General features: G+C 41.8%; 1 protein-coding gene across 11 annotated transcripts in view; it reads left to right on the top strand.

Moving 5' to 3' along the window:
* Positions 1-9,397, top strand: part of robo2 (roundabout, axon guidance receptor, homolog 2 (Drosophila)) — a 245,448-nt gene extending 236,051 nt beyond the window's left edge. For 7 of the 11 annotated variants that reach the window (XM_067506396.1, XM_067506395.1, XM_067506386.1 and 4 more), the window contains 5 exons: positions 3,334-3,516; positions 3,989-4,147; positions 4,273-4,524; positions 5,971-6,186; positions 6,369-9,396. In XM_067506396.1, coding sequence (XP_067362497.1) covers positions 3,334-3,516; positions 3,989-4,147; positions 4,273-4,524; positions 5,971-6,186; positions 6,369-6,370 — 812 coding nt within the window. In that variant the 3' untranslated portion in view covers positions 6,371-9,396. Of the gene's footprint in view, positions 1-3,333; positions 3,517-3,988; positions 4,148-4,272; positions 4,525-5,970; positions 6,187-6,368 lie in introns of all 11 variants that reach the window. The other 4 variants (XM_067506388.1, XM_067506392.1, XM_067506389.1 and 1 more) reach the window with 3 other exon arrangements.
* The last annotated feature ends 2,813 nt before the right edge of the window (positions 9,398-12,210 follow it).

Here is a 12,210-nt window from a genome sequence, read left to right as displayed (position 1 = left end):
CGACTCTGATTTAACTCGCACACAGCACTGGAGTCAGCGCCACCCATATCTTCCCGAGGAGATTTGAAATAAATTTCTCATGCAGTATATTCCATTCCAGACGAGAGGCACCATTTCCATTTTTACAACTCACTGAAAACTTTTACAGCCGTCTGTCAGGGGGGGACGTATGAAGGGCATGACACTGCAGCTGCAGAGCAGAGTCCTGGACTGCTGCTCTCATACTGACCAGGCCCCAATATCCATCAGTAAACTAGACAGTAAAACTGGAGGCATATTTATGAAAAACATGTGGCATTAGCTGTCATGCTGTGTAGGCACAGGTTTTGATAGAATATGTATCCAGTCTTCCAACAAAATCTGTGAACTCTAAAAAATAAAAGGTATATTGAGAAATCTATGGGTGGGAAGAAACAAGGTCCAAGCAGATAATAAACTGTATCTGAAGGCAGATGAGCTGAGCCAAGTGTGAAAGAATAGGAGGGTTGACAGTGCTGCTGGTTGGTCTGTGCTGTCAGTTGCATCCTTAAGAGTAGTTTTCCATAGGATGATGGAACAGTGGTTTTGGTAGCGCTGACACATGCTACTGCTGATGTATTTAGAGGAATATAAAGCAGCAACTGGGCCCTAATCTACTGCATCTCTCCTCCACTGTATTACTCTGAAGACAGCACTATTTCTTCTTATCTTTCTGCAAGTCTGCCTCGCACCCCATCATTTGACAGCACAGACACGGTCCCAGCTCCAGGGTTAGCGGGAGGAAGAGAAGGAGGGTAGGGAAGCCACTGAGATTTATTAGGGCCACCATTTTAAGACAGTACAAACAGGGGAGGGTATAAGTGAGATTCCTGTCGAGCTCCCCGTGATAGATTTGCCATAGTTTTAATAATATGGAAATAGGTCTGTTTTCATAATGTTACGCCAAAGGCTAGTAAATCAAAGATTTTCACCAATGCCCCAGAAAAAAAAGCCAGCCTCTCATTATTGGCCATTTTTCACCAGCAGATCGTCCATGTGTTTTTCTATGCTCTAAAATAATACTGAACTGTAAATCCTGATGTTTATGGTGGGTGTTGCAGAGCTGTGTCTTGCTTGAGCCAGAGAGATGAAGTAAACACATAAAGTAGGTATCACCTGACTTTTTTGTGTAGGTGGTATACAGTACACTGTGGCAGCAGAGAGGCTTTCACGCCTAAGGTGAGCTGATCACCGGGCTGTTCTAGACGATTATTCTCCCATAAAGCTTTGCCAGGTTTGTGAGGAGCAGGGTCACGTCTCCTGACGGCAGGTAGAGACGCCTGCTCGTCAGGGGGAATGGTTTTCCTGCTTAATGACATGCAGATTAGGGTTTCCGTCAGAATAAATCAGTTTTAGTGGCAGGAAGGACCTGAGCTGGGTTTTCCTGCCACCCCAACCATCTCCAGTTTACTGGCCTTGCTCTATCAGTGCGTGGAGCACAGGAGATGTCAGGCGGTGTTTTTTAGAGAACACGGTTTAGCCCATTGCTCTGGTTCCAGACATGATAAAACGACAGACTTGTAGTGCAAACCTTGGTCTGAAGCGACAGCAAACAAAATCAAATTTCTAGGGCAAAAAGAAAACTAGATTGAATTTTTATCAAATAATGTTACAGTGATCACAGTTTGATTGGACTGCTATTTCTGAGAATAGAAGTGCTCCAGAGGTTCAGTGGTAGAAAGTGGCAGTTAGTGCAAGTGAAAAGTCATTCTGTGATGTGATTTGCTGAGGCAGTGTTCCTTCGCTGAGCTGGAGGAGTTGGAAGCTTCAGTGCTTTGGCTGGCACTGCCTATACTTCATTATCTGCTCTATTCTTTGTGGGAGGATTGGACCCAGTGGAATTGCTGTCTTTCTTTCTTAAAGAAAAACTCTTAGAAAGGAATTTCAAAGAAAATAGCTAGGAAAGATGGAGGGCTCGAAGTAGTTACTGCCTTGGATTTCAGTTAGCGCTGTAAAAATTGGTTGTGTAAGGGGATACTCTACCTTATGCAAGCTTATATTTTATAGAAGTTTCCATTAATCTGGCAGAATTTTTAATGCAGCATGAGTGAAAATCTGCTGCAACTTCAGCTGTTGAAGGTGCAATAACCACTTCTATGAGACGTGGAGACTCACAGATGGAGAAGTTGGAAAGCAGAAATTCTCAGTGTATCTAAATAAATATCAATCATATTACAATGTTTTATGTCAAATATACAAATGTTTTATATAGTACTGCAAGGAGAGGTCCATCTGACAGAACCATGCAGCCGATGTGTCAGTGGTGTTACTTTGAATCTTCAAACTTCAAATCCATCCTGGCAAGGATTAGGGCACTTTTTTATATCACGCTGACCTTTAATAAATCCTGCTGCTAACTTTTTGTCCCCATCATGCTCTTACCAACCATTACCCTCACACCTCCCCAGTTCTCTGTTACACCAGGCTGTTCAGTCACATCACTCCTGTGTTCTGTGTGAGGCGGAGATAGTGTGTGTGAACAGAGCACTTGGGTTCGTGCCACTTTAGCAAAGTCTGCCAAACCAGTCCCACTGAAAGCTGTCACATTAGCCGACTGTTCTCTGTATTTTTGCTTGCCAAAGTGGCATATTTTTATTGGCAGGCTGATACCTTTTTATTTAAAGCACTGGTCTGGCTGATTATTCGAGAAAAATTGAAGCATAAAGACATACACATCGCTGCTGTGTGTGCTTTAGTACATTAGGTAGGGTATTTTTTATTGATCATTAATGTAAATGTATGTGGAGAGCTGTATAAAACAAAGTAACATTATAGCACAATTTAGACAGTGGTGGCTGCACACAGAAACAAAAAAAAACTGTGTGCATACCACCAGGTGTTTGATTCAATACACTGTTTTGTGAGATGCTTCATCTGTGTCACCTGAGGCAGTTCTGTAGCTAAGTCAGCTCTGCACAGGTGCACTCATTGTTCCTTATCAAAAGAAGAAGTAGCAGTACATTCGACTGTGTGTTCGCATGCACCTTTGTGTGTACATGCGATGTATGTACGGTGTGTGTTTGTCACAGATGAAAGAGAGCAGGCCAGAACAGAATGACTATACAAAAGCACTCACCTGCAAAAACACAAATGCCCTACGGCACAAAATCATTTAAGTGTAGGATGTTAATGTTACATATTTTTTACATGATCACTCAATACCTTTATCCATTTACATAAAGAATCACATCACATATGTTGACTAAGGCAGATCATATATCCGTAAAGGTTATGGCCACTGAGCTGTACGAACATGAGGGGGAAGAAATATTAACACACACACTCAGATTTGCTGAAACCTGTGGTGTTTCACAGGGTCCATGGTGAATGGTTGGGGGTCAGCCTCGGAGGATGACCGTAATTTCTCCAGCCATAGGTCCAGTTTGGGCAGCTCGTCTGATGGCTCCATCTTTACTCACTGCAGCTTTGCCCAGGCCCTGGTGGCCGCTGCAGACAAGGCAGGCTATCGCCTGGAGGGCACTAGCCTCAGCAAGAGAGGTTGGTGTGTGGAAAACCAGCTACTCACAGCTGAACTGAACTTCTACCGGTGGCACATGATCTTCTCCTGTCTGCTCTAATTGTTTCCCCTGTCAACCACTGGCTGGTGTTTCCCCCAGAATGTGTCTTTGATTTCCTCTCTGCTGCTTGTGGATCATGTTCCTACAGTAGGTTGCGCATGGTACCTGTTGTATATGGCCTTATCTTAAATTTAACTCTGTACCTCGTCTGGCTTCAACTCTGTCTTTCCTGGGAATCACTTGATGATGTGATACTTGCAACCTTTTACAGGCATCTACCACAATTTTTTCCTCTTTAAAAACCTTTGCCTTTGTTCTCATAGGTTACTGGATTGATATCCTCTGCCTTTCTTGATGACAGCCTCAGCTCCACTGTCTTGGTCTGTCCTGTTGTGTTTGTTCCTAATGTCTTTATTAACCAGCTGGCCTGTGGTCCCATATCCATCTTGCAGGTAAAGGCTTGTCCCACAGGCACCGGCCCAGCAGTCCATTCTCAACAGATGGCAGCACAGTCGGCACACACAGCTTGGGCCATCAGAGGGCCACTAGGCCCACGCGCAAACCCCGAAGCCAGGGCACAGCAAACCACAGGAGAGATGCTGGTGCAGACGGTGAGGCATTTCCCTAAAAATGTTCCCCGTAAAATGTAATACAGAGTAATAATGGATGGAAATGTGTCCTGATAGGATTTGAGTCTTCAGTTTGTTTGATGTACTGTTAATTTCCCTTGACACAGACCTACCTCCTCCCCCTGAGCCTCCTCCCTGTCAGGGTCAGGGCCGCATCCAGGGGGCACGCAGCATAAGCACCATGGCACCCCCAGATAGGAAGGCTTCTTCTTTGGAGCGTCCGCCTATGTCGGGGCCAGATGACATAAAAAACTCCATCGACAGACAGACACGCACTTCTCTGGAGCATCATCGCCAAGCTCAAGACAGGCTGGGCTCCACGGACCGAGCGGATGATGGACGCAGAGGACACAAAACAGGTACAGATGAGACAAGACTGAAGCCTGTAGCCACGCAGACAGAGAAAAGTGCTGTAAAGCTGTCATCATATGCACTTCAACCCCACAAACATGCTTACCTTAGCATGCAGTGTTACTCTGTTATCATAGTGTTTTTGAAGTGAGTTTAAAGTCTGTTGAGACTCAAAGTAATTTTAGGTACTGACATTTGTCTGAACTAAAGTGCTAAACAGCTTGAGTTCCTACTGTGCTTGTTTGGGAAGGATGAAAGTTACCAATTCGGTTACCGGCTTTGGTGAAGTGAAGACAATTTAATCTGGACCAAATGTTGAACTGACAGATGGAATGACGGACTGACAACTGATATTATGATCACAACCGTGCTGTTAACAGAGGTTCACGGAGGACAATCATAGTGCTAAACTTTTAAGGACCGTGCACACTTTATTTCTAAACCTGAGAGGCTACAGGAAGTGTAGAAATGTACTGTGTCAACATTATGCAACAACCAAACAATCCTTACAATGATTTTTCTTATTTACAATTATTTAATATCAGTTTTAATAACAAGATCAGTTATGGCATGAAAACAGTAAGGACAGTGGGGACTTTCTGGGAAGTTTTTGTATTGAACATAGCTTCCGTGCTGTGTTGAGACTGGGCTTTCATGAACAGATTGCACTGTCTGCCACTTGCTGTGGTTTCCATAATGCCCCCCTCAGCCCTCCCTCAGCCTCCCTAGTGCCCCTGTAACTGTTGCCAATATTGGCTTGCTCCTCTCCAACTAAGACAGGAGGCCCCAGCAACTGAAATGCACTCTGATCGCTTCAGCTTTCTTTCTCACACACACAGCAGCCACTCTATGCCCCATCTGTGTGCGCCCGTGTGTATGCGCATGTGTGCGCCTGCATGTCTGTCAGTGTGTGACCATTGCACATCTCCATGCTGTGCACATTGCCTCCTTCGTGCCTGGACTTTCTCAGACAGTTAATCTGAGACTGTGAGTCAAAGACAGGTGCCGCAATCAGCATATAAAAAAACCCCATCGGAAAATTCCTGTATGTGTCAGAGTGCTGACTGATTCACAGTAGAATCCACTGAGGTCGAGGGAGCCTCTATTACAGTCATTAGCAGAGCAGTGGGGAGCAGTTTGATGAGATTTCACGCAACGACTGAAACTGCTGAGGGTCAATGTTATGCTGCCCTGCAGCAGGGGGTCCAACAGCAGCCAGTGGTCCCTCCGTTATTGTATTTACCCCCTCATAAGGCTGGTAGCTGCAAGGCCATGTGTGAAGCTGAGAGTCCTCTCTGTGGCACGCCCTGGCAGTGCCCGTTGGCACGACCACTCTGCAGATGTCAGGAGGAGGGGGAGCTTTGCAAACTGCTCTTTGTCTCTGTGCATCAGATGTTACATGTGTTTCACTGCAACAATAAAAACCATGTGATGTGTCTGCTTTTCAAACCCAGATTATGCTTTTGGGTTTTCAGAGGATGGGTGCCTGCCATACAGTAAACCCACGTTCCCATCCCCTGGTAGCCACAGCTCTTCTGGCACAGCTTCCTCCAAGGGCTCGACAGGGCCACGCAAAACCGAGGGTCCACGACAGCCACAGCAGTGGACCGCAACAGAGCACGCTGAATTCCTGGGGGCCAACGGACAGGGACAGTACTCTGGAGAGTTATGTAAGTAGTTTTGTGTTTTTCTCGATGTAGGGCTTCTCTGTTTTTCACTTTGTCCACTGCTGTTGTGTTGAATATTTCCAGCTGCAGCTCACCACAGATTGTCATTGCCATTGTTTATGGAATTACAGTTTCCAATTTCTCAGTTTTGTGTTTCCCTTTTTTTTTTCTCTTGCTTGTCACAGAGTGATTTGACTAGGATGTGATCTGGAGAAAGGCCGGTCTGTCCTCGAAAGAATGACGCCCTCCACGTTGGGGCAATGAACTTTGTCCTTACCTGTGTGTTCTCAGAGAGAAGGAGTGCAGCAGAGAGCACTACAGAGAAAGCAGTGTCACAGAACTGTAAATGTGATGTATAGACACAGACATACTGTACATCTCACTATGTTTTTGTCCTCAAGAAAATATTTTCCACCTCCTACCTTATTGTAATTTTCTTTTTGTTAGAAAAAGGCGAGTAAAAAAAAAAAAGAAAACATCTATATGAGAACACATTTTCTGGTAACTGCCCTTGGGGAAAAGGGAATTTTGTTTCCTGTAAATATATTCTTTAACTTGTTGTTGCATTGCTATGCAAGCCTAAATCAGTTTAAGCTTTTAATTTCCATATACAGGATATACAGTTTGTTTTATCGGGTTATTTGTATCATATGTGAATCGAGTGGCTGTTGTGCCATTAAAAATAATTGTTTTATAATCCATTGTTTGTTAATAGGTGCCATTAATTATTATCATTATTATTATTATTAATTATTGTTTTTTGCACTGCAATTTTTGGTGATAAGCACAAAAACATAGCTCCTGCTGACATGAAGAACCGGAAGAATATGTGAAGAGGAGTTTTCTGTACTGTAAAGTAAAGAGAAGAAAATTATATAACTAATGTACAGAGAGATATTAAAGAGTAAGGCTTTGCTCACAGACAGCAACAAATAAGGCGCCTGTTTCCATAGTTGAGACTAATTGGGTGGCAGACACACAAGGTTCCTGAGGATCTGAAGGGCAGATATGTGGCTGGAGGACAGAAAGGAGATTCTAATGGGAGACTGTAGGCGGCCGAGCTGATAATTTCATCTCTAATAAACTGTCCTACAATAATAGTTTGATATCAGAAATATTTACCACTCAAAGTTTTTGGCAGCTCCAGGCATTTTTGTTTTCCAGAAAATAACCGATGGAGGGTTTTTTTATTTCTCCAAGCATTTCAAGTTTATTTTTACAGATTTACAGCCTAAATAATTTTACTACGCAGAGGTTACGCTCCTTGTTCAGCACAGCCTCCATAAAACAGAGGAGTCAGTAAAATCAGTCTTCATGGTGTAGTTCAGTCATAGCACTTACAGAGACAGATTCACGATTCTTCTGTGACCCTGCGTAAGCAGCAGACATTGCAAACAAATGAGTATTTATTGTTATTGGAAGCAATTTCTCTCCCAAATCTACCTAAAATATCAAGGGAGCAACATAAATTGTTTACATCGTTTATGTTTAAATTTTTTTGTCTTTTAGTTTGATCCATTTTTACTATCGTTTCCTTTTTAGAGCACTTACTGTTTTATGTTTGTTACATTATCTATGGTACAGTTTCATCCAAGAAGACAACACATCCTGTTGGGTCCAGCTAAGTGGTAAATTAGGTGAGGTGTTAAAGCAGCTGTTGATTTAAAGGTGGGTGTCGCAGTTACCCATACTCTGATCAGCCCAGTTTGGTATCACTAACTTTGAGAGGAAATGGTGTGTGTGTGTGCGTGTGTGTTTGTGCGCACAATTTACGATATAGCTATGAGACACTGTTTGAGCTCAAACAGCCCAGTAATGATGGAGAAAGGTCTTGTATATTAACTAGCAGGTCCCACTGCCTCAAAAGCCGCAGTGTGGAGCAGAACACTTTCTGTCTGCCACAAAACACACACTTATTGTCTGCAGTTTTCAACATCTCAATATTTTGCCTTTTCAGACTTTTAATAGTTTTTTTGTTTTGTTTTGCTTTTTATTACCCCAAAAGCTTTTTCTTTGTATGCCTTTTATGGACTCCAAAACGCTGCTTACAACGTTTTCAATATCAATGTTCAGGATTTTTGTGCTTCAATGACTGTTGGTTCTGTCTTATTTTGTACTGCTAATGTTGATAAAATGGGGGGTGGAAACTAAAGGCTGTCAGATGTACTGTTGTCGTCATGCCATTGTCATTTTATATCACCCACCCAGTGGCCAGTGTTCTGGAAATGAGGTGCAAAGAGTATCTCAGGTTATTTTACATTCTGGTGGTGTTTATGTATGTGTATATATGTGTATATATTCATATGCATCTCCACTTGATTATGCCATTCCATTTTCATTGACAGGAATATCCCTCTCATGTCCAATTCTGTTGTCCAAATTTTTCCTTTCTGCTGTGGATTTTGATTCTGAGTTTACTGTGCGGGTTCATCCACCTTAAGATGAGATGTCACTAAAAGAACATACCAAATTTGATATTTCTAATGTCTAATGCGTGTCCTTTAATACTCATTCTTTTCTTTTAAATCACAGTGTCGTTTTGTATTTATTAAAATGATAATAAAAGTATATTGTGAAATATGCATAAAGATTTGTGAGATATAAAATGTGTTTTTTATTTTTATTTTTTTGTTCTTTGTAAAGTTTGCTGTCAGAGTTGAGCAGCGAGGCCATAAGGAGATGATAAGGCCCACGGTGCACACAGCATGGGGCCAGGTCAGTATTCGTCTGAGTCACTCTTCGTCCTGCATGTTCACCACACTTCTCCTCTCATGTCGAAACTAATGAGACTCAAACACAAGGAGCAAAAACGCTCACAACTTGCTCGTCAAGAACATATAGGAAACGTCTTTTTGGAAGGATGAAAGTACTTTCCCTCTCTTTTGTTAATTTTCTCAATATTGTTGGTTCTTTGTAGCCTATCTGTGTGTTGCCTTTTTGCTATAAAACAGGATTAAAAACAATAAAAAGAGAAAGTTGTTGGGTCTTTCTGTACAGTATGGGGTGAGGTGACACCCTGCTCTTATGCCATTTCTACAGTACAGTACACTCTGCTTTTTTTTCCTGTAAACCACCTTCTGTATTCACTTGCATGTCCTTGTCCAAGAAGAGAGTGGATCAAGAAAATAAACTTTTACAGTCTCATCCCCATGTCCTGTAAGATAAATCCTTGTTATTTTATTTCCTTGTACTTGGATCAATATCAAATAAAATATTTTTGAAAAATGAAAAAAGTCTAAAAATATTTGTCTTTGACAGAAAGGCTGCACTGCAGGGGGATTTACAGCTTTAAATTGGGTGTAAATAAAAAAGGGACATTGCATAAATAACACAATGGACTCTATAGTTGCAAATATGTATTCTAGTTTTTGGAGGTAAAACTAAATTGCATAGTGTTTAATTTAGCAACACCATGTTTCCAGTAATTTTGTGCCTTGTGTGTGTGAGTGTGTAGATCTGCGGGAGATGTGTATCTCAATGTGTGTTTGCGAAAGAGCTTCTGACTCACTTTCACTTTTCACGCCAAACCAATCGTTTTTTTTTCCAACAAGCAAATTCGAACACCAATTTTAAATCACTGGGACAGGCAGCTTGCTCTAGTGCACTTTTTCACAGTGAAATTATTTGTTAAAGAAATGGTGCAAAGAAAAAATATATGGAAACATGAGGCATTTAATAACTATTTTTACAAAGGTTGCAAACAGATCACATACACACAGTACACACCACCTGTGCCAACCATAATTGTATAATACTTGATTTGATTCCTGGATATCTCATCACATCAGCATCTTCACCTTCAACATGTATCATCATCTGGACCAGTGTTGTAATAATTACATTGGACTGGGTTGCCTCAGTTTGTGGTCGGCACTCAGTTGGTACCTGAACCTGATGGTTTGGACTGGTTTGTAACATGGTAAGTGAAGGTGGTCCGACTACCCTGCACAGGCCACAACTGTTCCGTTCCTTCATGATATGCTGCAGATGTTCCCCGTGGCAGGAGGCCAGCTCTTTGACTCTAGGCTGTGAACCTGGTGACGGAAGCTCTGCAGCATGAGCCATGAGCTGAAATGGCCACTTCACAAGGTTGTGGTCTCCTTCGACGAAAGAAAGGAAAACTACAAATCAACTCAGGAGATCTGCTTCCTGCCAAGTGATGAAGGCCAGTGGGTAGTCTGCATCACACATGGGTCTACGTAATGGGGGTTGTGCTGAGGCAGATGCTGGGTGGAACTATTACATGTTCTGACTTTTAAGTACAGTCACATTACAGTTTGATCAGGTGAATATTGGCTTCATCTGTTTGTCATTAAAAGTGGTTCCTGCACAAACGAGGAGCACATGGCTGCATCTCTTCAGCCAACTGTATTGGATTCTCAGGTCAGAGTTCACTTTTGTTCAACTTCAACTTTAGTAGGTCAAGTAAGTAACGTGCTTTGTTTAGAAACGCATTAGTCACAAGTTTATTAATGCACCTTCAACGTGTCACTTACAATTTCCCACTGACACGGTGATCAAAATGTACTTTGAAGCCATGTGACATTGTATTCAGATGGAAAAACATCAGTGAATATTAAGCTAATGTTTGCTAACAAAGAGTGAATTTTATACCATTTCCCATGGGTCACAGCCCGCAGCTGCAGTGGCATCTGCTTAGGGCGCCTCGCTAAGAGGGTGTCAAATGGTTATAGACACTCACTTGATAATATTTTTATTATCCACAAACAGTATTTTGTTAGTTATTAAAGCATGTGTAATGTATGTCCTGCAAATATCCCAATGGTATTTGTTGATATTATTTCCTACCCTCTCCCTCAACAGAGTACAGGATTATTCCATCATTAGTCGAACCTCTGTGCAAACTGAAGAGAGAGAAAAGGAAGGAATGAATATCTGGGATTTGACACAAAAAGGGATTTGACACAAATGTCATCCCCACCAACAAGGATGTAATAGATTACTGCCAGAGTTGAGGAATTAGACTCTGTTACAGCACGTTTGTTACTGACCGCTTAATAAGAAGACAACACCAGTCTGTGTGTGTGTGTGTGTGTGTGTGTGTGTAGACCTGTATAGTCCTTGTACTGCACATGTGAAATAAAGAGGAGTGATGCTACGTGTGAAATCCAGCACTTTGTTTTGTTTTTTATGTATTTTCTGTATCACATTTTATTTATGACTCATTGTTCTGTAAACGAGGACATTTTTATATCCTAACATTTCAGTTTTGGACACTGACAGATATCATTGTCTGTTCATGTGAGACATGATCTGCAGTGTCATTTATTTCTCTCCATGATGATTGATCAATCATTTAAAGGTTACTGCCTGTTGTAAAATCTTTTGCTATTTTTGGTGGCATAACAGTTTATTTATGTACTTGTTTGTTTACCAGAGCATTTGGACTGATGATGCAGAGACAACATGCTCTGTGACTGGAGAGGGTTTGGTTTTCTTCTTCTGTGCTGGTGTCTGTAAGTTGAAAACAAGCTCCTGTTTGGCTCTGCAAAACAGCTTATTTGCATTTGTTTATATTAGTATCTGTTCTCTTTTTAATTTGATTCCGTGTTTGATTATTGCAGTTTTCAGTTCACAGTCACTGATGATAGTATCATATTAAATCTGGCTGAAATCTTTGTCATCAAAAAACAGGTTTCTCTTCTCCGTTACTCCAGGACTTAATTTGGACTTTGAAGAAACCAAGTCGATGGAATTTGGAGGTAAAGCCTTTTTTCATTTTTTGATCTGCAGTCAGTTACGCATCCACAGTCAAAGAACAATATCATATGGAAAAGTAATTTGCATCATACTTCTTTGGATTTACATTTATGGAAAGTGTTCACTGATCTATCTCGACCCTGTAAACAAACCCATCAGTTCACACTAGGCAGGAACTGCTCCCATTTCACACCTCTTCCTCTGTTTGGGCCTGGGGGCCAGGACGAGTAATGACTGCTGTGCTCCTTGCCAACAAAGCAACTTTCCTCCTCCACTCCCATCTTTTATTTCCAACTGTTTACCAGT

Source organism: Channa argus, chromosome 6, assembly GCF_033026475.1.
Source record: "Channa argus isolate prfri chromosome 6, Channa argus male v1.0, whole genome shotgun sequence".
Lineage (NCBI taxonomy): Eukaryota > Metazoa > Chordata > Actinopteri > Anabantiformes > Channidae > Channa > Channa argus.
Note: the sequence above shows the minus strand (reverse complement) of the source record. Positions and strands in the feature narration are given on the sequence as shown.